Below are 25,588 nucleotides of genomic sequence, written 5' to 3'. Positions count from 1 at the left end.
CATTAGGTAACGAAAAGATTGATCAGGTTGGGAGCTTCAGTTACCTTGGTAGTATTATTAGTAAAGATGGTGGGAGCAGTGAAGATGTTAAAAGTAGAATAGCTAAGGCTCAGGGTGTTTTTTCACAGTTAAAAAAAGTTTGGAAGAATAGAAAGATAAGTCTACAAACCAAGATTAGAATATTGGAAGCTACAGTGATGACAATGGTCAAATATGGCTCTGAAGCATGGGCACTCCGAAAAGCAGATGAAAATTTACTAGATGTTTTCCAGAGAAAATGCCTACGGATTGTTCTGGGTACCCGGCTGACTGACCGTATTTCAAACAGTAGGTTGTACGAAAAGTGTGGTTCAATCCCGCTTTCTGGGGCTATAATGAAAGAAAGGTTGAGATGGCTAGGCCACGTTCTACGGATGAAGGATGACAGATTACCGAAGATTGTCCTTTTTGGCCAACCGTCTGGGGCTACACGGAAAGCAGGTCGTCCTTGTCTGGGTTGGGAGGATGTCATAAATAAAGATTTAAAGGAAATGGGAACTTCCTGGGAGGGTGTAAAGAGGGAGGCTTTAAATAGATTAGGTTGGAGGAGGAGCGTGCGTAGCTGTGTTGGCCTCAGGCGGCTTGGTGCTGCAGTGAGTTATTAGTAGTAGTAGTAGTAGTAGTAGTAGTAGTAGTAGTAGTAGTAGTAGTAGTAGTAATCGCAAGACTAAGCCATGATTATTAATATTTATAGGTGTTGCGCAACCACTTGCATGAACGCAAATTTTCTACACCAAAAAAAAAAATCTGATATGAATAAAAAGGTACATCATTACTACAAGAATATAACTTCGTCCAGGAAGAAAATAACAAGAAGGAATAAGCTTTATGATTCTTAATTACAAGCCAACCTCTTTGACCGAAGCGACATTCCTGAACAACGAAAATGTAAAACCTACCAGCACCTCGGCTGTAAAGCTAAACGGTGTAAATTTCTTGACTGAAGTCAGTTTCGCTGCAGTTGCCCTCATACTAAATTTCAAGTGAATGAGGAAACTTTAGAGCCAAAGGTCTCTGAGACCAATTTTTGGGATCAAAAGGGCTGGAGGCCTCTGAAAACCTATCTACTCGGTCTCCTTTGGCCAAACACAACCAAAAATTAGAGATCAGAGAAGGCGGCTCCAATCATGCAGACAAAACCTTATTATAGTAAGAGAGGTGTCTTCGAGGGACCACAGGCCACTATCTGTCTGAAATCACAAAAATGGAAAATCATTGCAGATTTCTTATTCAAACAGAGGGAAAGATGTCTACCATTCACCTCAAAAATTTGGATGAAGGAGCAATGGTGGATATTGGACGGCCAATTGCCAAGTGTCGTTCCCCGATCATGCAGATTGAAAGCCCTTGCGTGATTCTGGTTAAAAGAAAACGCAGTAGGCCTACCGTTCCACTAAAAAATTAGCATTACAAGGGGTGAGGAAAGGGGTATGGAAGGGCATGAGGGTCAAGCTTGTGCCTCCATCAGTATGGTTAAAAATCCTTGCGGAATTTTTTTGTTAAAAATTGCCTGTGTTCAGACACATAAACATCATTTACAAAATATTGCAAAGAAAAAAACCGACTCAAGAATCGCATATAAACATGATAATTTTTGCAGTGACTCAAACTAGACTTAGTCGCATCTGATTAAAGCGGCTAAAATTTCAAAATAGCAAACTAGTGTCTATAAGTTCCTCAAAAAGGAAACTCGTAGCATTATACCATCTTCAGGAAAAAACTAAAATGTCAAAACTGCAGAGTATAGTAGAATTCTTGATGATGGACAATGTGCTGGGTAGTAAAATAGCGCAGTCCGAGAATGAAAACATTAAAAAGGATCCTGGGTTTAAACTATGGCCTGAGAAAGTCTTTCAAAGCACCGATCTCCAGCCATCCATCTTCCAAGCGGCACTGGCCTTTAATGACGGTTTTAAAGAGTTTGCAAAAGTGTTTTAAATTTGAAAAAAAAAATTCTAATATGGCTCACAATCCTACTTAAGTCATTGAAACTTTGTTTCACAACCTAGAGTCAAAGAAAAGTAAACTCAGAAACTCGAAAATATTTACAAAATTCTTTTTCTGCCACAGTTGATACAAGTAGACTGTCTTAAGACAAGTAGGCAATCTGCATGATTTTTATTGTCATTATATTATCATATTGTTATTTTGTCATCATATTATACTGGAATTATATCATTATATTGTCAATACATCAACTTTTCAAGATCCATTTTGTTTCACTTCTTTTTGTGATTCAGATTTAATTTGGCAGATCGATGCATCCGAGAAATTATGATTTCTTGTTTCAAGTCTAAAATTTGCTCTTCACTGCTAATGGGAAAACCTTTTTTTTTCAAATTGAATTTAAGATAGAGAACCCTTTTTGATAAACTCTGTTTGAGCATTTCTGGCATTATAAATAAAAATAATGCTAATAATCCTTAAACTTCATCTAAAACTTACTTTATCTAAAACTGTGTTCAGAAAATGTACTGAAGGTGGAGTTTGGAAATTTTCAATAGCCACACATGATGACACGGGGTAACGAAGAATTTCCTGAACAACCGAAGATGATGTGGCCACACCGAAGACAAAAACAAACGGGATAATTTTTCTAAAACCACTGAAATAAAGAGAGAGAGGTAATTAAGCATAATCTGATCTAAAAAAATCCATAAAAATCTTCTTGAGGGATAAGTAAAGAGCGATATTGAAACCTAAAACGAGCAGAAATAAAACTATATAATAATTGAAAACTAAAACGATAAGAAGCTGAAATGATTGAAATGTAACTTAAATTAAACAGAAATTAAAATAAATAAATATTAAAAATTAAAAATAAGATGTATTACTATAGATGATTGAATGAAACCGAAAAAGAAAATTAAAATGAGTAAACAAGTAAAACTAAAGGAGCAGATATTACAGGGTAATGAGGATATCACCCCCTTAAACACACTGAAGGCCAAATCGTCGTTTGTGTTTACTGAAACAAAACATTTGTTTTTAACAGTTTTTCTTTTATAAAAACTGAGCTTAAATTTCCAGGAATTTTTTTCTACTAGTGCAACAACTACGATTACTGCAACCAGTAAGGCTAATGGTATTAAAGTGGAACTTTCGGAGATTGTTCAAGGGGGTTTTCTACTTAATCAAAAGAAAGTATATGATCCATGTAGATTTTCAAAAAGGGCCTGGAGGCAATATCTTGGGATGACCCTTTCTTAGTAACGGTGAAAGGGTAACTGAATAAAAACACAAGTCTAAATGACATTTCAAAATTTCATCTTACGTACAGCACTCTTAAAGGCTAATCGCTTTCTAGGTAGATTACTATCCGCTATTTTATTTGATTGTGCAGCATAAATTTGTGGATGTATGTGAAAGCGATCAGAATTAATAATTTTGTCATAAATTGGACTAAGAGAAGTTTCTCCAGTGTCTCTATTGAGAGCTACCTTTTATTGTATGTGCTTTTTTATCTCAATTGCTTCCCTGCAAACTTGCATGAGACCTTTAACGCGGGCAATAATAAGGGTGCTGTCAAATAAGATGAAATGGTGTGGATTGTCGTACAAATGTTGCTGTATTGTCGTACAAATGTACAAATGTAGCCGAGGCGGAATCAAAATCTCTGGCCTTTGGTGTAGCCTGATGGCCTTGTCTATTGAGGATCTAGGACCTATGTAAGTCAATAAAGGTGTACCCAGATATAAGTACTTGAGATAAATGCTTGCAGAAAATGAAAACTAGTAAATATCCAAAAATAGAGCTTATTATCACCCATGTAGCTATTTTTTGGGTTACGAAGTCATTAGTCATTACAAACCTGAGGCTGCAATTGCAACATAAGCGTCCTTAAACAAAATTCAATATTTAGACTGCGTTTTTCACTAACGACATCTTATATCTGCCACAGTTGTTAACCAACGGTTACTCAGCATGTTAATTACAAAACAAACCTTACAATATAAAAGTCCAAAATGAAAACATGATAAGATTATCACAGATATTTCACAGATGATGATTTTCACCAAACTTGGAGTCGAAGGTTTTTTAAAGTCCTTAATTTTAACCACAAATATTAAATTTAAACCGAAAAATACGAGGACCTTAAAGAAAACTAAAGAATGTAGTCTACATTTTTTAACCGCCTTCAAACTTTCACCACATCGTTTATTATACTTTTTAAGGGTTTCTGAGGATGTTGGTGGCAAGGCGAGTATAACAGTACAGAAATCTCAACTCAAAACGCGGCAAGCTCGGGTTTGATTTTGACCCAAATTAGTATCCCAATGGTTCAAGGGTAAGTCAACAGCAAATTTTACAATACAGAATCCAAATAAACAGCACAATACATGTATATTTCCAAAAATGGGGGTTTATTTTCCGCATAGTGAATTACAACCACGCATGCTCCTACCATTGCTACCTTAATTACTCATTTAATAACTAGGGGACAATAATTACCACATTTCTACTAATTACTTATATAGCTTATTATCCAACATAACTGCTGCAAATGTGAACAAAAATAATGCCAATTATAAAACAAACATAACTAACATTCAAAAAAACAAACCTGAGCGAAAAGTACAGAGCGGAGATAATAAAAATTTCAGAGCGAACCTAAAACTCAAAATCATCAGAAACTAGCTGATAAAAGATATGAAACTTTAAAGGGGCATACATAATATTAAAGAAGAAATTAAACTTAAAACATACAGAAATTGCATAGATAGAGGTGGTGTGGCCACATTTCCTATTGCAATGGCGCACTGGTAATCTTTTGAAAGCTAAATGTTTATCGAACAGTTTTCGCTTTGTTTTTTATTATAGGACTGAATAATCATATGTTGCTCAAGTTTCCGGAATTATTTTGCTTTGGTATCTGCATATTTATAATACTCGATTTAGTTTTAAAAGTTTATTATGCAATATATTCTCCTCGATATTTTCTTCCTTTTAAATTCCATCCTTTCAAATGTACAAAAAATCAGCAGGCTTAATTTTTTTTTTTAATTTGTGCTGTTTAATCTATTTAGTTTTAAGCAAAGCAGGATTGATGATCCAGCCTCTAATGGGGTGTGAGGGTACAACAAGCAAAGCTACACTCAGTTGGGGTAACTTTGTTCTTTTTAGGCTTGGCTTCATTATTTATTGTAATTTCTGCTGTTGTTTTTGGGGGTTTGCTTTCTTCATTTATAGTAACTTGTGCTCGGCTTTGATTTGGCATCCTGCCAAAGCATTTCCTTTTTACGTTGATTCCACATATGTAAAACCATTAATTTTAAAGAAATTTGTTTTAATTTGATCGAAAACCTTTACTATCCTTTAGAACCACAAGAACTAACCTTATTAACGTGATAGCGTCTCCAATAATAGGAACGGAAAATCCTTCAAATTCCTCAAATATAATGAAAACCAAGTCTCTTCTTCCATTACAATTCCTTACATTACCCTCTGAATTTTTAAACTTTTCTTTATACCATGCACAAAGTGTTTCTAGAGAGTAGACTAAGGGTTTGGTCAAAAAACCGGGTTGGATTTCCTCCACTTCGTGTTCGTCTTCTAGGTAAGGCATCAAGTCCTTAAATGAAAATATTAATCTTACAACAGATAGGTAGAAGCAATTTAAAAGGAATCTATTAAAAATCTATTTACACCAAAGATCCCAAGGGCTAAACTAGATTTCATGACCTTTCTAGGTTTATGCCATATCATTTTGTACCGTCACTTTTAAGAAATTTTGCCTATGGGAGGAGGATCCCAAGGGAGTTAACGGAAGCTCAGCTTTTATTGATTGTTCAAATGGCGATTGAACGAAAATACTTATAGCTCCTATTTCTTTTTAATGAATTTTACCCTAACTATTGACCAAAATTCCTAATATTTTTTTTTTAACTAAAACGGATATATATGCAAGTTTGATTTCATCAAACAAATATAGGCCGTACCTTCATTACAACTTTTGCAGCTAAAAAGGAGCGTAAACAACTGAATGGTGTTCTTGCCACAAAATTCCGCTTTGAAATTATTCAAATTCAAAAGATAAACAAGCTTTCAGGAAATTTACCCTTCCCGTGGAGCAAGAAAGCAGCTAGATACTATAGTACGAATACTGTGATCTACAATAATGAGTTCAGACCCTGAGCTGCAGTGGTGGAGAGCCATCAACCTTTGCACAGTTTCCAACGCACTTCAAAAATCAATAGAAGCTTACTTTATATTGCCACAGAAGTTTCAAAATTCTACCAAAGTAGTACCAGAACTCCGAAACAAACACTTTGAATAGATGAGTTCCACTACTGATGCTGGATGTTAAAGCAGGAATCAACAGTAGCTTCACCACAATTAATTACCGTTGAAGATTTAAACAGTCACTGATAGACCACGAAGCCAAATGATAGGACTTCGGTTAGGTTAGACAAAAAACTTCAAGCAACTTTAGTTTGACGATCCAGAGGACACCCACCTTCTTTCCCGGGCAGAAGTGATTAGGGGAGCATACCCTTGAAAGACTGAATTGATACAGAGAAACTGTAAGGACGATGGAGGGGTTGTACTTTGCTTGTTCGCTCCCAATGGTTGTTGGGGGAGGGAGCCTTTATATTCTCGTAAAAAGGGGTTCCTGACAATCTAACGCAATCAGATTCCTTTTTACTGATAATTCCAAACAACCTATCGCACTTTTATAGAAAGATAAATTATCACAAATTGTAAACAATACAATATAAATTCCACTGTCAGAATAATCATCTGATGCAAAAACTAATGTGTTTTTAAGTTGTTTTTTTTTTCTTCCTTTCGTGTGCAGTCGTTTCGTTTAATTGCTTTACCTACACTAAATTTTCGCCTGATGAAGGCAGTTTGCTCGATTTTGTTGTATGATCTATTTTGTTCCGTAATAATTTCTCTGAGTGTTTTTACTGGTGACAAGTTTCCTGCCTATAAAATTTATGGCTTCAATTAGCGTCAATTATCATAATAACGAACTCAGAAAGATATAAAATATAAGCCTTTAATAGAACTCAGAAAGATAGAAAATAAACATACTATCCTAGTTGCTGATTTGACAAAGTAAAAATCAATATTTTTTCATTCCTTTTCCGCCAGAATTGAATTTTCACCAAAATAAGTATTGAAAAAGCATTAAAGAAAAAAGATATTCCAAGAGCATAACAAGGGCTAAGAGCTCATATAACACTTGTGACGAGGCCGGAAGAGCCAAGAGCTCATATGGCATGAGCTCTAGCAAAATTCTAAGAATCAATAAATTTGATTTAAAAGGAAAATCAGAGGCTTAATGCCGGTCGGGATTTAAAATAAGAGCTCTGAGTCACGAGGTCCTTCTAAATATCAAAATTCATTAAGATCTGGTCAACCACTCGTAAGTTAAAAACTCATTTTTTCTAATTTTTCCTCTCCTTTCAGTCGCCCAGATGATCGAATCGGGGAAAACGACTTTATCAAAACAATTTGTGCAGCTTCCTGACCCGCCTACCAATTTTCATCGTCCTAGCACGTCCAGAAGCACCAAACTTGCCAAATCAATGAACCCCAGCCCCGAACTCCCCCAAAGAGAGCGGATCCAGTCCGGTTACGTCAATCACGTATCTACGACATTTGCTTATTCTACCCACCCAAGTTTCATTCCAATCTCTCCACTCTAAGAGTTTTTCAAAATTTCTGGTTTCCCCCTCCGACTCCCCCCAATGTCAACAGGATCTGGTCGGAGTTTGAAATAAGAGCTCTGAGGCATGAGTTCCTTCTAAATATCAAATTTCATTAAGACCCGGTCACCCACTCTTAGGTTAAAAATACCTCAATTTTTCTAACTTTTCCAAATTAACACCCCCAGCTCCCCCAAAGAGAACGCATCCGTTCCGATTATGTCAATCACGTATATATAGCTTGTGCTTATTCTTCCCATCAAGTTTGATCTCGGTCTCTCCAAGCGTTTTCCGTTTTCTAAGCGTTTTCGAAGATTTCCGGTTTCCAAGATTTCTGTTTTCCCTCTAAATATGAAATTTCATTAAGATTTGATTACCCGTTCGTAAGTTACAAATACCTCATTTTTTCTTATTTTTCCGAATTACCCCCCCCCCCCCCCGACTCCCCCAAAGAGAGCGGATCCGGTCTGGTTATGTTAGTCACGTACCTTAGACTTGTGCTTATTCTTCCCACCAAGTTTCATCCTGATCTCTACACTCTAAGCCATTTCCAAGATTTCCGACCACTCCCACCAAAAACACTGGATCCGGTCGGGATTTAAAATAAGAGATCTGAGTTATGAGGTCCTTCTAAATATGAAATTTCATTAAGATCCGATCACTCCTTCGTAAATTAAAAATACCTCATATTTTCCAATTCTTCAGAATTAACCCTCCCCCAACTCGCCCAAAGAGAGCGGATCCGTTCCGGTTATGTCAATTACGTATCCAGGACTTGTGCTTATTTTTCCCACAAAGTTTTATCCCGATCCCTCCACTCTAAGCGCTTTCCAAGATTTTATGTTTCTCCCTCCAACTCCCCCCAGTGTCACCGGATGCGGTCGGGATTTATAATAAGAGCTCTGAGACACAATGTCATTCCAAATATCAATTTTCGCTAAGATCTAATCACCCGTTCGTAAGTTAAAAATACCTCATTTTTTCTAATTTTTCCGAATTAACCGTCCCCCCGCTCCCCTTCAGATGGTCGAATCGGGATAACGAGAATTTCTAATTTCGTCTTGTCTGGTCCCTGATACGCCTGCCCTATTTCATCATCCTAGCTTATCCGGAAGTGCCTAAACTATCAAAACCGGGACCGACAGAGAGACCGACAGAATTTGCGATTGCTATATGTCACTTGGTAGATACCAAGTGCCATTAAAACGAAACAAAAATTACAGCAGGTTTACGTACGATTGGCCACGCACATTTCCTGGAGGAAGGGAGGGGTCAAATGTTCCAGAATGAATGATTTTTGTCGGGAAATTCTACAGTTACTAAGATATGTTTGTTCTGTGTGTTTTTTTCTTTTTCTCCCGCTGGAAGAGGGCGGACAATATGTTTACTCTCCCCAGTAGGTGGTATTCTCCCTTTGTAGCTTAAATAGAAAGTCTTATCCGTCTCATTAAAGAAACCAAGAATTGGTACCTTGACTATGATAGAACAAAGTATTACAGTTTTTTACTCACCTCCTTTCCCTTTATTATTTGACCAACGAGATTCTGTATTAGGGCTTTGATTGAAGTGCAGGTCTTAGGGTTCAGTCGAGATACAAGAGGACTGCAATTCTCCTGTAAATGATCACTCAACATACCGAAAAAACGGTTATGATCCGGCATGTTAATTCCTAAAAAAATAAAAACATAAATGAATAAAATAAGTACTGTACAGCCTACGAAACTCTACTTTTTCCTAAACATTGAAGAAATATACCTAAGTGTGTATCTTTTTCTCGACCAAGGTAGCTTTTAGTTCATGATCTTTTTTTTCTGTATATAGTAGTATTCTGGCCTGGTTAAAGAGAGAAAAAAAACGGAATATTAATTCTGTCCCGAACTAGCTATTCATCGCTATTGATTTTCTGACAAAGCTTTTGCAGGATCAGTCTTGACTACAAGTTTGATGGCGACGGTACTCATCTCGGGCAAGTTCGCAAAAAATTTCTTGTTGCCTGGGACGGGCAGATATTATATACATTCATGTAATCACTTTTTTGGAATATGAGATTCTCATATTTGACTCTTCGGATTCTAAAATTGACAACTAGCGTCATGTTGTGTTTTTGGGTGGCGGTGTAAATTTGGGTTCATTCAGGGGGAGGAAGAGTCCCTACATTCTTGACATTCAGATACCCCCCGAAGGGGTTGTAGGGTATAAACCAAATTTGGCAGGAAGCCTTAGGAAGGGTCCCTAAATTCTTCTAATCAGAAAACCTGGGAGACAGGATTGATGGATATCAACCAAACTTGATGGTAAGCATAAAAAAGGGTCCGAGTTGTAAATCTTGGGGCAGGGGGGGGGAGTTTGGGAAAATGAGAGGATAAACCTACCAAAGATTAGAATGTCAGAGGTCAAAGTAATTGCTGTAGTCAAGTATTGCTCTGAAGCGAGGGTGCTTCGAAAAGACGAGGGAGACTGATCGTACATCAAACAACAAGATGAACACATAACGCAGTTCGATCCCACTTTCTAGGGCTAAAAAAAAGTTAAGATAACTAGGCCGCGTTATACGGATAAACGATGACAAATTGCCAAAGATTGGTCATTTTGACCATCCCTTTAGGGGCAAACCAAAAGCAGATAATTACCAAAACATGTGAGAAGAGGTCATAAAGGAGAATTTATAGCTGATTGGGACTTCATAGGAGAAAGAAGAGAGTGAAGCCCCAAAAAGCGCGTTGGAGAAGAAAAGTACATAGCTGTGTTTGCCTCAGACAGCTTTTTACTGCATTGAGTCTAATCGTAACAGTAATGTTTTTAGGCAGAAGTAACAGGTAATGTCCATGCATGCATTTTCCATGCCTAGAACTGCTTCACTCTCTGGAGAGAGGATGGTCCAAAGATTTTTTTTTCAGTACAAAGTATCCCAGCAAAACTTTACAGTAAGTAAGTTTTTGAAAGTTTTTTATGGAACTCGGATCCCAGCAAGACTTTATAGTAAGTAACTACAGCAAGAGCCATAGTGTTCTAGGGTCCTACCCTGATAATACCTCTGGAGAAGGGATACTACTAATAAAATAACTCACCGCAGCATCACGCCGCCTGATGCCAACACAGCTACGCATTCTCCTCTTCGATCCCAATCTACTCAAAGCATACCTCTTTAAACCCTTCCATGAAGTTCCGACTGCCTTTAAATCTTTCTTTATGACATCCTCTTACCCCAGACGTGGACAACTTGCTTTCCGTTTAGCCCTAGGCGGTTGGCCAAAAAGGACAATCTTCGGCTATCTGTCATCCTTCATCCGTAGACCGTGCCCTAGCCATCTCAACTTTTTTTTTCTTATAGCCCTAGAAAGTGGAATTGAACCACATTTTCCGTAGAGCCTACTGTTTGATATACCGTCAGTCAGCCGGGTACCCAGAACAAGCCGAAGGCAATTTCTCTAGAAACCATCTAGAAAATCTTTATCCAATTTTCGGAGCACCCATGCTTGAAAGCCATATTGACCGCTGTCATTATTGTAGCTTCCAATATTCTAATCTTAGTTTGCAGACTTATCTTCCTATTCTTCCAAACTTTTTTTTAACTATGAAAAAACACCATGAGCCTTGGCTATTCTACTTTCAACATCTTCACTGCTCCCACCGTCTTTACTACGAATCATACTATACCAAGGTAAGTGAAGCTATCCACCTGATCAATCTTTTCGCTACCCAGCGTCACCTTTTCATTTTCACTTGTTCCTAGCCTTAGTGACTCAGTCTTCTTAACATTAATTTTCAAACCTATTCTAGCACCCCCAACTCGCAAGCCCCCTAAGAATACAAGAAGAGCTTTTGGAATCAACAAACTTGGAGAACAGTTACAATTATAGGCTTGGAATGTCCGAGCTCAAACCGGATTGCAATGGAAGGGTTAAATTTGTGTCCTCCACATCAACCTATATTGAAAGCAATAAAACATTCCTTTAAGAAGCATAGCAAAATCTTGTTTGCCAGGGGGAAAAGGAAGTGAAATAATCCTCAGTCAGGACCTTCTCCACAGTTGAGCTCCTCCTCCCCAAGATAGAACCTTAGAGCTTCCCGGAATAAAATATCAGGGATTCTCTAAGGGTGGCTTGAAATTGCCAAGACTTGAAATTCTTTTATTGATTTTTTTTCGATAGTTTCTTGAAGTAGGTTTTGAAACAATATAACAGAAAATTATTGGACAACGAGGTTAATGGTTTCGTAAATAGGCTCAATATGTCTATTCAATCGTTTGGAATTTAAAAAATGAACTCACCTGTCACAAGGACAGCAGTTGGAATCAGTTCTTTGGAAAATCCGAACTTTAATGAGCTTGCTTTGTCAGCAAAATCCTGTATCTGTTCAAATAAAGATATATGATGCGATCTCTCTAGATCCTGGAAGAAGGACACAACAATCTTTTTACAGTTAATGACTTCTTTAAGAGTAAATTTTTAAATCTTCTGACAATCTTTTAATCTGAATATATATATATATATATATATATATATATATATATATATATATATATATATATATATATATATATATATATAAATACATCAGCAACGGAAAGAAGAAGTTAATTAAATTTCCAATCTCTCTTCAAAAACACCTTGGTAACAGCCATTAGGTTAAAAGCGAGCAAAACACAGGAAAGCTGTTCTCTTCTATTTTTTCTCTTTTTACAGCTAATAATGACAAGTAATTTGAATGATGCAAATTTCTTGGGTTATCCAGGCACTGTAAACAATTTTAGCGTCAAAAGTTTCAATTTACAACTATTTCAGCTATCAGAAGAATTACAAATGACATATTTCGGAAATATCAAAGGCTTCCCATCATCTTGAGAAAAAAAATATTAAAACACCACATCCGTTAGTAGCAGCATTATTCAGTCTGAGTCTATAAACGTTTATAATCTCATTTGTAGTAAATTCAGGCAATGCCATCTTCTGATTTATAATTGACAACACAGCAGAACGAGTGTCAACTCCAGTTAGCTGTCTAACACCGTGAAATACAAGACTATCAAGTAATGATTCTTGTTCGTAATCGTTTAATTTACTTTCAAGCCTGTTCAGTCTTTCTTCCAAGTACTCGAGTTCATTTTTCAGCCCCTTCAACGATTTCTCGATTAGCTGAAACTTGGGGTTAAATTCAAGAGTAACAGCATCATAAATCAGCTACTCAACCCCGTAGAACTAATACCCCTACGTCTAATCTATATATATAAAAATAAGTTGTCTGTGTGTGGATCTGTGGATGGATCAGGTGACGTCATGTTTGTTCGCATATGACGTCTGAATTATTTCACACTAATACAAAAGAAGAAAAAAACTAAAAAAGGCAAAAACTACAAAAAAAACTAAAAAGAAAAAAAAACTAAAAAAGCTAAAAAACTAAAAAAAAACTAAAAAAAGGTAAAAATCTAATAACTAAAAAAAAACTGAAAAAAATAAAAAAAGGCAAAAACTACAAAAAAAAATAAAAACTAATAAAAAAACTAAAAAAGCTAAAAAACTAAAAAAACTAAAAAAACTAAAAAAAGGTAAAAAACTAAAAAAAACTAAAAACTAAAAAAGAAAAAAACTAAAAAAAAGGAAAAAACTGAAAAATAAAAGAGAAAAAGAAAACTAAAAAAATATGAATAAATATATATAAAAATAAGTTGTTTGTGGGTTATGTCTGTCTGTCTGTCTGTCGAGTGACGTCGTGTTTGTCCGCATATGACGTCTGAATTATTTCACACTAATACAAAAGAAGAAAAAAAACTAAAAAAGGTAAAAACTACAAAAAAAACTAAAAAGAAAAAAAAACTAAAAAAGCTAAAAACTAAAAAAAACTAAAAAAGGTAAAAAACTAAAAACTAAAAAAAACTGAAAAAACTAAAAAAAGGCAAAAACTAAAAAAAAACTAAAAACTAATAAAAAAACTAAAAAAGCTAAAAAACTAAAAAAAAGGAAAAAACTGAAAAATAAGAGAAAAAGAAAACTAAAAAAATATTAATAAATATAAAAAATATAAATATAAATATAATATAAATTAGCAATCAACAAAGCACCGAGACACAAATGACGACCGGGACACAGGGAGTATAAATGACGACCAGGACATAAGTAAAAAAAAAAACTAAAAAAATGGTAAAAACTACAAAAAAACTAAAAACTAATAAAAAAACTAAAAAATCTAAAAATCTAAATAAACTAAAAAAGAAAAAAAAGAAAAAAGGAAAAAAATAAAGGAGAAAAACAAAACTAAAAAACGAATGTATATACAGACCGGGACACCGGGATACAAATGACGACCGGGACACAGGGAATATAAATGACGACCGGGACACAGGGACACAACTACAATGGGGACGCCGGGGGCACAGGGGGATATAAATGACGACCGGGACACCGGGACACAAGGAATATAAATGACGCCCGGGACACTCAAAGAGAAATCACAGACTGGAACACCGGGACACAAATGACGACCGGGACACAGGGAATATAAATTACGACCGGGACACAGGGACATAACTACAAAGGGGACGCCGGGGTGCACAGGGGGATATATAAATGACGATGGAGACTCAGGGAATGGTCGATTAGCAATCACCATCAACAAAGCTCAAGGGCAATCATTAGAATCATGAGGTATAGATCTGAATACGGATTGTTTTCCCATGGACCATTATATGTTGCATGTTCAAGAGTCGGTAAACCTGACAATCTATTTATATGCACAGACAATGGGACAGCAAAGAATGTTGTATATTCGCAAGTTTTACGTAGTTAAAAACATATATATATATATATATATATATATATATATATATATATATATATATATATATATATATATATATTCACAGGTGGGACATAGGGACACAACTACAATGGCGCGTAACTAATATGGCGCGTAACGACTTACGCGCACGGGGGGGCTTGGGGGGGGGCGCGAAGCGCCCCCACCAACTAGGTGTTGGGGTGGCGCCAAGCGCCACCCCAACAGCTAGTAGAATATATAATACTGTGAATATGAACCGGTTCACAGATTGTTTGAAATCCTTCGTCTGGTCCAAGATTTTGGATTGTCAAAATGTTAATTCAGCCACAAGTAGTTATAAACAGGGATTGAGTGATCTTATCAGTCCAACCTTTCCAGTTCTTAAATAAAACCGAAAAACTACCCATATACGCCCCTGGATGTCCAATAGCCTGATAATCTCTTCATACCGAAAAAATGACCTATATAAGTTAGCTTGCAAAACCAGTAGCGTTATTGACCTGACTAATTATAAAAAATACAAAAGCGTATATAATAAACTCATCCGGGAAGCAAAGAAAAATTATTATTATTCAAAAATCTCTCACTGCAAAGGGAACTTGCAAAAAATTTGGTCTACAATAAATGAAATTCTTTCAAAAAAATGGAATTCAAGATCTGTATTTATTAACCTTAGGGACATCAGTGGCAGATTAATTGACCCAATTTCAGCACTGGATGCTTTCAATAATTATTTCACAAATATTTCAAATGCTAACTCCTGTTCCTTCTCACAGTCAGTACACCCTAGCAAGAATCCCAGATCCATGTTTTCTCCAAATGATCGCAAAGAGGTGCTTCAAATTATCGAATCTCTCTCTAATAGTAGTACACCTGACTTCTTTGGCATAAGTAATAAGCTGCTTAGGACCGTATCTTCCTATATTTGTGAACCCATTGTGCACATAGCAAACCTGTCTATGACCAATGGAGTCTTCCCAGAAACATTTAAATCAGCAATTGTTATCCCGATTCATAAAAAAGGCGATCCTTCTGAGATAAGCAATTATCGTCCAATCTCACTTCTCCCAGTTATATCTAAAGTGCTCGAGAGAATTATATTCCGACGTCTTTCTCCCTTTACATTTGGGAATCATTCATCAGATTCGTTGATTTCTCCTCATCAATATGGCTTCCGTGCCAAATTTTCAACTGCTCATGCACTAATAGACGCCACACAGTTTATACGTTCCCAACTTGAACTTAAAAATACTGTATTGGGCTTATTTCTGGATTTTTCAAAAGCCTTTGACATGGTTGTTCACAGTGTTTTATTAAGTAAACTCAATAACCTAGGGATTCGCAGAGTTCCTTTCTCATGGTTCGGCTCTTATCTCTCTGGTAGAGTACAGAGTGTGAGTCTGGGCGGGGTGACTTTACATCCCCTAGCTGTCCGGAGGGGCGTCCCACAGGGTTCTGTTCTTGGTCCAATACTTTTTCTCCTTTATATTAATGATTTGCTTACGGACCTGGGTCCATCAGTGCATCCAGTACTTTTTGCTGATGATAGCAACTTTTTCATCACCGGTGCTAATTTACCATCCGTCGTCACCTGTACTCAAACCCTTCTGAATAGAGTACAGGAGTGGTGTCTCGTTAACTATATGACCATTAACAGCAAGAAAAGTCAGGTGGTATTATTTCGAACCCCTTACAAAAAAAAAATGAAGCTCAGCCAGCTCTTGGCCTAAAATATTCTACCAATCTCCTCCCGCAGGTCGAAGTTGCCAAGTTTCTTGGTGTCCACATAGACTCCTGCCCATCATTTGCAACACATGTGTCCTATATCAGAGCCATAATTTTGCGACAGGTAAGTATGATTAATCGTGTGAATTATTTTCTTCCTCCCGATATCCTTGTCACCCTTTATTATTCTTTTATTTATCCATATATCTCATACTGCGGATCTGTATGGGGCAATACTTATCCTTCAGTTACCGATAAATTAAAATCTGCTCAAAACCGTGCCGTCAAAGCAGTTTTTCGGTTGCCACGACTATATCCCACCAAGGACTTGTACTCCGATTTTGGTATTATCCCTTTTGAACAAATCATCAAAAAATTAAATCTATCCCTTGCATACTCCGCTTACCATAAAAATCTTCCTCCCCACTTATTATCTTATTTTAATAGTAATAATTCTGAAGGCCACTGTCTCCGTTCATCCAACCGTTCCTTCATTGTCCCCAAGTGTATCTCTAGTTCCGCCCAGCGATCCCCAATTTATAAATCTATACTTCAATGGAATTTAATACCCTCCAGTGTCGAGCTATCCACAAGTTTTCGGACGCTATATAACAATGTACTAAAATCTTGATATTATATTTTTCTAAATGTTTATTCAATTTGCTTTAATTATCAATGTTCTCTTTTCTTTTTTTTCTCTCTTCTTCATTTTCCATTTTTTGTTGTTGTTTTGGTCCTTAACAAGTTCGCTTCTAGGATCTTTATTATTATTGTTGTTATGTGTGTTTTTCTTTTTTTTTTTTGAATAACAAATTGAATTGAATTGAATATCTACTGAAAATGGACGACAGCTACGAAAACTTTTCAGAAGCCCCGAAAATGTTTCTGGGAAATGACCTAGACCCCACGGAACTTATGTTAGAGCAATTGGCCAGGACTGAACTCGAAATCTGTTAAGTTATTATTCACACCATCTTTGAGGCCCTATTTAGGGGAATTTATGGGGTCAAATCGATATTCCCGACTCTCTGGTTAGTTTATCAGTGGATTGTGGCAGGATCACCAACTTTTGCCATGGCAAAGAGAAGTTTCGGCTAACTGAAACTGTCCATGACAGGCTTAGGTACAACGATGGATGATAACCGTATCGAATATCTGGTCATTAGGTAAAGTTTTGTAGCTGCATTTTCTTCATTTTATGTCTAATCCGTATATTTTAATTGAAACTGTCCGTTTCCACTTCTGACGTCTGATTTTTGTTATATAAATCATATTATCACTTTTCTCATCATGTGTTTCTCCTCTTTCCACTCCAGCGATCACCACTCACACTCATTCACTCTTTCTCCACTCACTTCGATCACCAGCGAGTTGTACATATGCTTCATACGAGATAATGAACTAAGGAGCTATTTTTCTTCAGGTTTTGCGATTATGTGGGCTGAACTCTGCTGTAAAGTTTCATATTCGAAGTGGACATTATGCTAATTATTAAAAAAAAAAACAGTCAGTGAAAATGACCAGTCAGTCGGTAAAATCACAAACATCATGGCAAGTAACGCCCCTGATACGACGACAAATTTGGTAAAATCATTCGGGTTGGTCACCAGACTCATAGCTCAATTTTGTGAGAAAATGGACTGAAGACGTTTACTCGCAACGGTAAGTTTCTTTTCTATTTTAATTGTAGACGATGGGTTCCTTGGCCCAAGGACTTCAGGATATTAATTTCAAGTCAATCGGGAATATTCAACGTTTTGCTCTTCATCGGCCCGGTTTTTGGAGGAGGATGTCTGTCCAAACTAAATATTCTTATGCACTAGGACTTCTTGTCCCAGGGACTTACGATTACGTGTCTCAAATCGTTTAAAAGGGAAAGTTTCTTCCCCCTTTTTGGTTCCCTTTAAAGGAAAAATTATATCTTTTTTCCTTTTTTGTTTTTTGTTCATTGGCGTCACTTGCCCCCTGAACATAAGAATACAAGTTTCAAACCAATTGAAAAAATATTTTTTACCCTTTGTGGGTCTATGCCCCAAACTATTTGTTTTGTTTGTTCATTAGAGATTCCTCGGTCTAGTGACTTAAAGCTGCAAGTTTCAAACTGATCAGAGACGATAAGCTTGGTAGCCCCTTTTTAGACTCCCTATCACCCATCCCCTCCCGGTAAAAGGTTAGGTCCTCTTAACCAAGAAGCGATTCCCAAACGTTAATGTCAATCAGATAGACAAGATCCAACAAGCCCACCTTTTTTTACTATAAAACCTATCCGTAACCAATGAGCAATTTATATAGTTTAGAGCCCTTGGGGCTACATGGGCCCCGTCCTCAATGGAGGTATATTCGTTTGATTTTCGACTGTTCTGAAAAAATTGAAATCTGGAAATTCTTAACCGATGCCACGGAGAGTTATAGGGCTGCCTGGTGCAAAAAAGGGTACGGGAGGGTTGGAAGTTGCCCTCCGATCCATTTTGACTCTCGAAAGGGCTATAAATTTCAATTACCAATCGACTGAGCCGACTCTTAATTTTCTATAATTACAGCTTTAATACGAAGAGGTCAACGGAAAATAAAAGCGTATTGAAGACCCTCCATTCTCATTTAAGTCAGCGCTAGTGCGCTGATCTCATTTCCTCCCCTGTATCAGATTAGAGCCTGAACAGTTACATTAACTAATTTCAAATTCAAGTAAAAATCCTGTGCAGTTGAAAAACTGAATTTGAGCACTTGTTCACACTAATTCTCAATATTTGTCCTAAACTCAAACATTTGAACACGTACCTTTACGTCTTGATCAACAGCATCAACAAATTTTTGATAGCTCGTAAGTCGAAGCTCTTCTCCTTTTGCTGGTTCGGCATCTTCTGATAGAAGATAAAGCTTTTTCTTGCTCTCATCATGGGCTCTTTTCCTTTTTTTGCCATTCTTAAACACGAAACAACCCTGGAAGTTATCCTTAATTACAATGCATGCTCTGATATTAATTTTATTCCCATTTTTTTTTAACTAAAATGTCAGCTTTCTTTCCCAAGATAAGGTAATTTCTCAAGTTTAGAACTTATATTTTCAAAATTACTTTAATCACACTGAATTTAAACGTAGATGCGAGACTAAAATACAAGACACTAGCCTTCAGAAACGCTCGAAGATATGTAAGCTTGGAGGGGGGGGGAAATTAATCAAAGACAAATTCGAAAACTACAAATGACCAAAACGTTAACTACAAAAATGGTACAAAACGGTAAGAACAAAACCTGATGATATTAACCAACAAAACGGTTGCAAGAATTATTAGAGTAGAACATACACGAACATACGAAGCAGGAAGGAATACAGGGGATACCCTCTCCTCCTCCCCTTAAAGGATCTTTTCTTTTGCTCCTAGATAAGAAGACATTCTATGAACTCTTTTTGAAGACAAATTAATATTTAAAAAAAAATTCAACATAAAACTTTTGCAAAGAAAAGTAAGGAGCAAAATTAAAACCCAAAACGACCAGAAATAAAGCAATACAACAAGCGAAACTTAAATTATCAGAAACTAATAAAAATGATCAAGTTAAATTTGAAACAAACCCAAAACTGTCAAAAATAAAAGTAGGGTTACAGTCCCTAGCCTAGAGTATCATTTCTTTCAGGCTCCCCATTTAGACGAGAAAATACTTTTTTTTATTTCTCAATCTATGTGTGTGAACTGGGGACTCCTTGACCTAAGGACTGAACATTAACTATAAGCCGATTAGATAAAAATATTTTTCTCATTTTTTTCGGAGGGGGGGTTCATACCCCCATCCTATTTTTTACGTAAGGGTTCCCTAGTCCCTTGGACTTGCAGATGTAAGCTTCAAACCGATAGCAGACGAATGATTTTTTGGACTATTTGCAGACCACCTAGCACCCACACTTTCTCTCCCAAAATATCGAAATCCACTTGGCCCAGTGAACTATCCCTGAAAGTTGCAAGCCAATCGGTCACGCAAAACCAAACATAACCGTTTATTCTACTGAAACCTACCAGTAGATAATGAATAATTTCCAGAATTTTGAAACCCTTTCCCCTAGATCTGCATGGGCCATATTATTTTCAGACGTAAATCTAATGGGCCTTCTGACAATACTGAGCAAAATGGCTATCTCGGAATTTTGATCCTATGTTTGATGGGATGGATTTTAACGGACAAATTTGATAGAAAATGATGGCCTCTACAGTTGATTTCTGCTCCCAACTATTTTAAGAGAGGATTAATGAATGATTTTGATTCTAGTAAACATTATAATCAAGAAACAAAAGCGACAATTCGAATCGTAATTAAACAGAAAATTAAGCGTAAAATTTTCTCAGACAAAGCAACTTTTCTTGTTGTAGGGATTAGAAAATCAAACATAAAAGAAATTTAAAAAAGGGGTTTGAAGGCAAAGCGAAAGGGTGAATAAACGTATAATTACCCAAAATTAAACGGTATTAGAATAGGGCTACCACATAAATTGGCCTACCACTAAGTATAAGTAAAATAGAGTAGTCTTATAGAACGCTAAATTTGACTAGGAATCGAAAAGGAAATCACGAATAGTATCGGGATCATGAAAGCGAGGTGGAATCTGACTCTATATCGAAATGAACAAAAATTTTGTCATTGTCTAATCACTGATAATAATGCTACAATAAAGAAAATAAAACAGAAACTCATACGAATGCATACCTTTGATAATGAGATTGTGGATGCCATTAAGACTTAAAGACAATGACTGAAAAAAAAAAAAACATTAGGTACTCACACAACTAACAGGCAAATCTAGTTCTCTGTAATACCACAAACTTAACTTAAAAAAAAATTATATATTTGCATAAACACAGTAAGTCTTGGCAACAAATTTCACTTGATCTGACATCGAACTAAATTATTTTCCCTTTTTTCAAAAATAGAATCAAGTCTGATTTTCAAATAGCCTTGAAGAATAGTGGGGAGGGGGTTGTAATTCAAAATCCCATCCCGTGTCCTCATTTGGGCTCCAGAATTCACTTTTCAAAGTGTCATTCACCAAGCAAAAATCACTTCCCGTTCAAGGAAAAGTCAGTGAACTGGAGGGGGATTGGTAGACTTGGGAACTTAAAAAAAAATTTGGCTGTGCTTTTTTGCGACTCTAGGTCAATTTCTCAAAATTTCATGTGCTTGGTAGACCAACCTTTTCAAGTGAAAAAAAAAAAAAAAAGACCTCCCATAATTTAACGCTTCTCCAAACTTAGTCTGTTTTATTAAATATGCAAGTAGAATTCTACAAATGCGTTAAATAATTTTCTTTTTACTTTTTAGCCATTGATTTCGGCACTATTATATTTTCTTGTTTTTTGTTTTTTTTTTTTTTATATACTAGTAAGTCAACGTGGTTTCTGAAAAAAAAAATTATCTGTGAATTTTTTGTCATTACTGGAGATTCATCCTCTTTGTCGTGAAACTGAATAAAAATAATGTTATTCACACTAATTTTTTTAACAAAAGTAAAGAGCGATATTAATATCTGAAGCGAGCAGAAACATCCACAGGATAAGTCAAACCTCAAGACGAATGAATACCCCAATGAAAGAACAAATAAAAAATAAAACCAACAGACATTAAATCAAAAACCAAATCTAAAACGATCACAACTTACCATAAATAGGAGTTAATCAAAATTCTAATCAAGTTTCCGAGGATAAAAAACATTCTTCTCATAAAATAAATACACTTATGACAACTAAATTAGTTTTACATCTTTAGAATGACCCTCATAAATTATAATAATTATTTTCACCTTTATTAATCTATACCCCAATAGGCTAGAGCATCATTTGACCTTGTCAATTGGATGTAAACAAGAGAAAGCTGGCTAATGTATCATCTATAAGCAAGGTGTACAACCTCCCGCCACTTGTACAAAAAAAAAGACAAATAAAAAAAATATCAAATTTTAAAGGAAAGCAAAACAAGGGGTTTAACTTCTTTGCTCAAGCAGCAACAAGGCTTCGATTAATTTTCAAACATTATGGTGAAAAAACAAGGAAAAAATTTGAGCAAAATTCATTTGCTAGGAGTTGCTCAATCTTAGGAAACCTTACCTTCATTGGTTGCTGAGGTGGCTAGTGCGTGATAATTTAAACAGTTTTTCGTACTTTTTAATTAGTAAAAAACGCCGGGGGCACAGGCGGGATATATAAATGACGACCGGGACACAGGGATTATTCGAATAGAAATTACAGACCGGGACACCGGGACACAAATGACGACCAGGACACCGGGACACAGGGAATATAAATAACGACCGGGACACAGGGACACATCATTAGAATAATGAGGTATAGATCTGAATACAGATTGTTTTTCCCGTGGACAATTATATGTTGCATGTTCAAGAGTCAGTAAACTTGACAATCTATTTATATGCAACACAATGGCGCGTAACTAATATGGCACGTAACGACTTACGCGCGCAGGGGGGGCTTGGGGGGCGAAGCGCCCCACCAACTAGGTGTTGGGGTGGCGCGAAGCACCACCCCAACAACTAGTCTATTTATAAAAGTTTTAATTTTAAACATCTTTAAGCTTACCAGAGGTCAATGTCTTTTAGAGGAGGAAGTGGCAGAATACAGCCTCCATAAACATTTCTCTTGACTTGGGAAGAAACCATATAGTGAATGCCTATCTTTCTCAAGTTGCAATCTTTGACTTTCCAACGCAGGCACTACAAAGTGCTACTGACATACAAACATGTTAACCAGCCTCAAAATAAGCTCTTTGTTCAGCTAACTAGTCAAAGACAAATGCAAGGTTCCTCCAAGAGACTTTATACACCCTTAGCTAACTACAGAACAAGAGAAAAGTTTTTCAGCTGTGGTTTTCAATGATTGGAACAGTTTAAGTAAGGAGATCATGTCTTTGGCATCAGCTGAAGTTTTCAAAAGGAGACTCAACAGAGAATAAGAAACCAAATATTCAATATATGATTGGAATTGCTCATCACTCGCGTTTTATTAATGGTGAGAAATATATATGTAAACATACACAGAGGTTAGTTCTGCCTTTAAGCAATTAAACGATTTTTTTCTTTCCACTAAAAGTATGAAGCAACATTAAAACTCAAAAGAACAGAAATTGTTCCATGCATGAGGGGGATAATCTCTCCTCAATGCCTTGCTCTTCATGCCAAAATTTCTTTTTGTATTTAAAAAAATTCCTTACTCTAATCAAATGGCTCTTTTTTTCAGGAGTTGTTCTTAAATAATTGAGGGAAAAATTACAATCAGCAGAAAAAACGAGGCATTGAGGAGAGGGCCCCACTCCTCATACACAAGACAATTTTGGTTTGTTTTAACTTTGGATTTTGCACCCTACTTTTAGTCAAAAAAAAGTTTTTATTGAATTCTTTTCAGATCATGTTGGAACCCTCCCTCCATGGAAAGTTTCCTGGAAGTTCTCCCCTCTCAATGTCTCCTGTAAGAAATACCCACCCACGCCCACACAAAAATCCCCCAGACAACCTCAATTCCTTTGAAAAATTTTCTCGGTGCTATTTCTCCTTTATATCTCCACATGTAAAATTAAATTGGCACAGAGAAAGTAAGTCAAATAAAAAGAATTTAGTATAAGAATTCTGGTAAATTCCCTGTGTATGATTTCCCTTTGATAGTTCATCCTGGAAACTTCCCTCCCCATGGATAAATCTCCTTGAAAAATCCCCGCTGCAGAAATTCCCCCAATAGAAAATTCACCCTCCCAAAAAATGTCTGTTTACTGCCCAAAAGACACTGGACATATTTCATAACTTACAAGATTTTCCCCAGGATTCGCAAGCCATGTCATCCCTAAAGGCATGACTGTTTGACTTTTCAACAATGCTGATTGATATGACTGTCTCAAAATTTTCATCAGATGACTTTGGGAAAAAAAGGGTGTGGGAGGGGGGGTCTAGCTGCCTCCCAATCGCTTTGGTCGCAAAATGGGGAACTAGAACTGTAGTTTCTGTTTGAACAAGCACTCTCCCAATCTTATATGACCATTGGTTTGATATGATCACCCTGAGAAAAAAAAAAACAAAAAAGAAGAAGAAAAAAAACACATATGTGATTTTTCTTCAGGAAAAATTTACAAAATTTAACAGGTTTCAGATGGCAACTAGAAACCCCTACAGTAAGATGGGCTTTATTGCCCTTTTACAAAAGTCATGCAAATTTTCTTGGACTTCCATGGCTTGTAATCGATACATGAGACTTGATGAATATTATATATATGGAGTATATAAATAAAAGCCAATTCACTTGACGTACCTATTGTTATCAAAATTCCATGCTTTCGAGTTTTGGTTGTAATTTGGCCAAGCTGCTCCTTACTTACATTTTGTTGCCACAAACCGGGAATTGGTGGCAGACATGGACATTAATTTCATAGCAAATTAAGATGCAATTAATTTTATAGCAAATCAAACAGATGCAACTGCTGATGTAGCTTGCCTTGCATTGACTACTGAAAATTTTTCACGTAATCCCCACAAACTAGCCTGATTTTGTAGTGGCTGAATTGCAGGGTTGGTCATGGCACTTGCATCTGTTGATACAGATTCAAGAAAGGCCAAATCCATGCTTCTTGCTATTTTACTCTCAACTTGGAGTAGATTTTTGGGGGTGATATATAATTTCTTGAAACACAAATTGAAGTCTGTAGCAATTGTGACAAGTGTAATCTAAATGAGGCCTATAAGTCTAGAATATATTATATATACAACATCCCCCAACACTACCATTACTGAGTGGGCTTAAATTATATATATCAAGCACTCTCTGAGTCCGAAGGCATGTCACTGGGCTGTAAACACAGAGACAACCAACTTTTTTTATTAGTCTGAAGAGTAAAAATGGCTGACATCTCAACAACCAAGCCAAGCAGATCCAGAATCAGACCTTATTTTACTCCAAAAGTGCTGTTATGAACAGCACTTTTGGAGCAAAATAAGGTCTGATGCCAGAGAACAACAGCAACAAGAGTAAAAACAGGCTGTTCTAAGAAATAACTGTAAAAGTTTATCTAGACTATCAGAAGGGGAGAGGTGTTAAGCAAAGCAATACACTAGTGCCATTGATATAATCAAGTATTTATTAATGTTTTAAAGTATTTTCCAGATTTTCTAGTACCCTAACCATTTTCTAAGCTATTTGCATAGCCCATAATAAGGAACAAGTATCACTTTATGGCTCTCTTTAAGGGCAATATGGTATCTGTTTTTTTATAAACAGGGTGATTAGTATATCTGAAAGAGCATCAAAAGACATGGTATTTGCCAAGAGAACTGAGTGGAGAGAAGGACACCTGTTAAGAAAACAATTCTTAGTTAATAATATGCAGAATAACCACAGTTACAGATTGTGTATG

The 25,588-nt window shown here is 36.3% G+C and overlaps 1 protein-coding gene across 4 annotated transcripts in view; it reads right to left on the bottom strand.

The window, feature by feature from the left end:
• LOC136040838 (origin recognition complex subunit 3-like) overlaps positions 1-25,588 on the bottom strand; it is a 115,646-nt gene that overhangs the window by 86,819 nt on the left and 3,239 nt on the right. For all 4 annotated transcript variants that reach the window (XM_065725190.1, XM_065725216.1, XM_065725198.1 and 1 more), the window contains exons 2-7: positions 20,891-20,936; positions 18,972-19,133; positions 11,965-12,085; positions 9,206-9,363; positions 5,376-5,611; positions 2,485-2,644 (exon numbers count right to left, since the gene is read on the bottom strand). In XM_065725190.1, the coding sequence (XP_065581262.1) occupies positions 2,485-2,644; positions 5,376-5,611; positions 9,206-9,363; positions 11,965-12,085; positions 18,972-19,133; positions 20,891-20,917 (864 nt within the window). In that variant the 5' untranslated portion in view covers positions 20,918-20,936. The remainder of the gene's footprint in view (positions 1-2,484; positions 2,645-5,375; positions 5,612-9,205; positions 9,364-11,964; positions 12,086-18,971; positions 19,134-20,890; positions 20,937-25,588) is intronic.

Source organism: Artemia franciscana, chromosome 2 (assembly GCF_032884065.1).
Source record: "Artemia franciscana chromosome 2, ASM3288406v1, whole genome shotgun sequence".
Classification (NCBI taxonomy): Eukaryota; Metazoa; Arthropoda; class Branchiopoda; order Anostraca; family Artemiidae; genus Artemia; species Artemia franciscana.
Note: the sequence above shows the minus strand (reverse complement) of the source record. Positions and strands in the feature narration are given on the sequence as shown.